Source organism: Mauremys mutica, chromosome 17 (assembly GCF_020497125.1).
Source record: "Mauremys mutica isolate MM-2020 ecotype Southern chromosome 17, ASM2049712v1, whole genome shotgun sequence".
NCBI lineage: Eukaryota > Metazoa > Chordata > Testudines > Geoemydidae > Mauremys > Mauremys mutica.
In genome coordinates, this window is record NC_059088.1 from 27499409 (window position 1) to 27500791 (window position 1383).

The 1383-nt window shown below is 42.7% G+C and overlaps 1 protein-coding gene across 1 annotated transcript; it reads left to right on the top strand.

Moving 5' to 3' along the window:
- Window positions 1–310: 310 nt before the first annotated feature.
- LOC123352243 (scale keratin-like) lies at window positions 311–823 on the top strand. Its single transcript, XM_044992095.1, has one exon. It carries the CDS (start codon window positions 311–313, stop codon window positions 821–823), a length of 513 nt encoding a protein of 170 aa, XP_044848030.1.
- The last annotated feature ends 560 nt before the right edge of the window (window positions 824–1383 follow it).

Here is a 1383-nt window from a genome sequence, read left to right on the forward strand (position 1 = left end):
GCAACTTAATGGTTGCAAGAAACAGTGAAAATGTAATTTGTTATGAAACTGCTAGGAATTATTATCATTCTTATTTATTAATTATATTATTATTATTATTTTGTTTCTGAAGCTGAAGGGGGGAGTAGGTGCACAGGAATAGAAGGAAAAAATGGGAGCAGATATGTGGCCTTCTACAAAACCTACCTACTTATCTATCTGTCCCCCCGTATCCTACAACTCAAACTCAAACTCTTATTCCACTCTCAGTTGTGTCTTATGTTTTCTTTGCTCTCTCCTGTGTTTTTCAGGATTCCCTCCAACACAGAAGATGTCTTACTCCAAAGATCTGTGTTGCCTACCCCAGGATTATTATCCTGATATATGCCCACGCCCATGTATTAACGTCTGCAATGAGCCGTGTGTCACATCATGTGGAGATTCGACTGCAGTGGTCTATGCGCCACCAGTTGTTGTGAGATTCCCAGGACCAACTATGGCTACTTATCCTCAAGACAGCATCGTGGGAACCACCTTACCAAATTTTCCCACAAGACCTGGGGGCTTCTTTGGTTCTAGTGGTGGTTTCAGTGGCTCATTCAGTTCTGGGGGAGGTTACGGTGGTGATTATGGGGGAGGTTATGGTGGTGGTTTTGGAGGAGGTTACGGTGGTGGTTATGGAGGAGGTTACGGTGGTGGTTTCGGGAGTGGACTCAGGTATGGTTATGGAGGCTCATATGGCTATGGGGGCCTATGCGGTTATGGCAGGAGGTCACGACGTGGCATTACTGTTTCTGGGGGAGGATATTATGGGTCCGGCTATGGAAATTGTGGGCCATGTTAAACCCAGAAGAATGATTCATGGAATGAGAAACAATCAGGCAATGACAAGATAGAAATTCGTCGCTGAGCTAATGGACAATGATGCTTACAAACCCGCTTGAACTCTGTGTGGGCTGTGGTTCATCACTTCTATAAAACAGGTCTATCTACATCTTCCCTTGTTACATAATACCCAAAGCTTAAGATATAATTGTTTTGCAGGTTAATCTTATGCTCCTCTTGTGCTTTGTGCTATTTCATGTTAACCAGGGTAACATCAGTCATTGGATTGAAAATGGACACAATTTTCAAACTCTGCATCTTCAAGAAAGAAAGCAGAACATCCTGTGTGAAATGCATCACATTGGAGTGGGTGATGGGCTTTAGTTCTTATTATAACCCTGAAGATACATTCTCTGTACTGTGCAATAATTTATCCTGCAAGTGTGTACTCCACTGCTCATCCTCATTAAAATTTATGCTGCATTGTAGCATTGGCCTTCTGGTTTTTCTTTCTCCTCTATTCTTTCTTTCCAAAGGTCTTTGGGTGAAATTTGCCCCTGTACAGATGGTCAGTACCAG

What these genes read in the sequence shown, in the direction of transcription:
- LOC123352243 (XM_044992095.1), top strand. Translation starts at nt 311, where the DNA reads ATGTCTTACTCCAAAGATCTGTGTTGCCTACCCCAGGATTATTATCCT.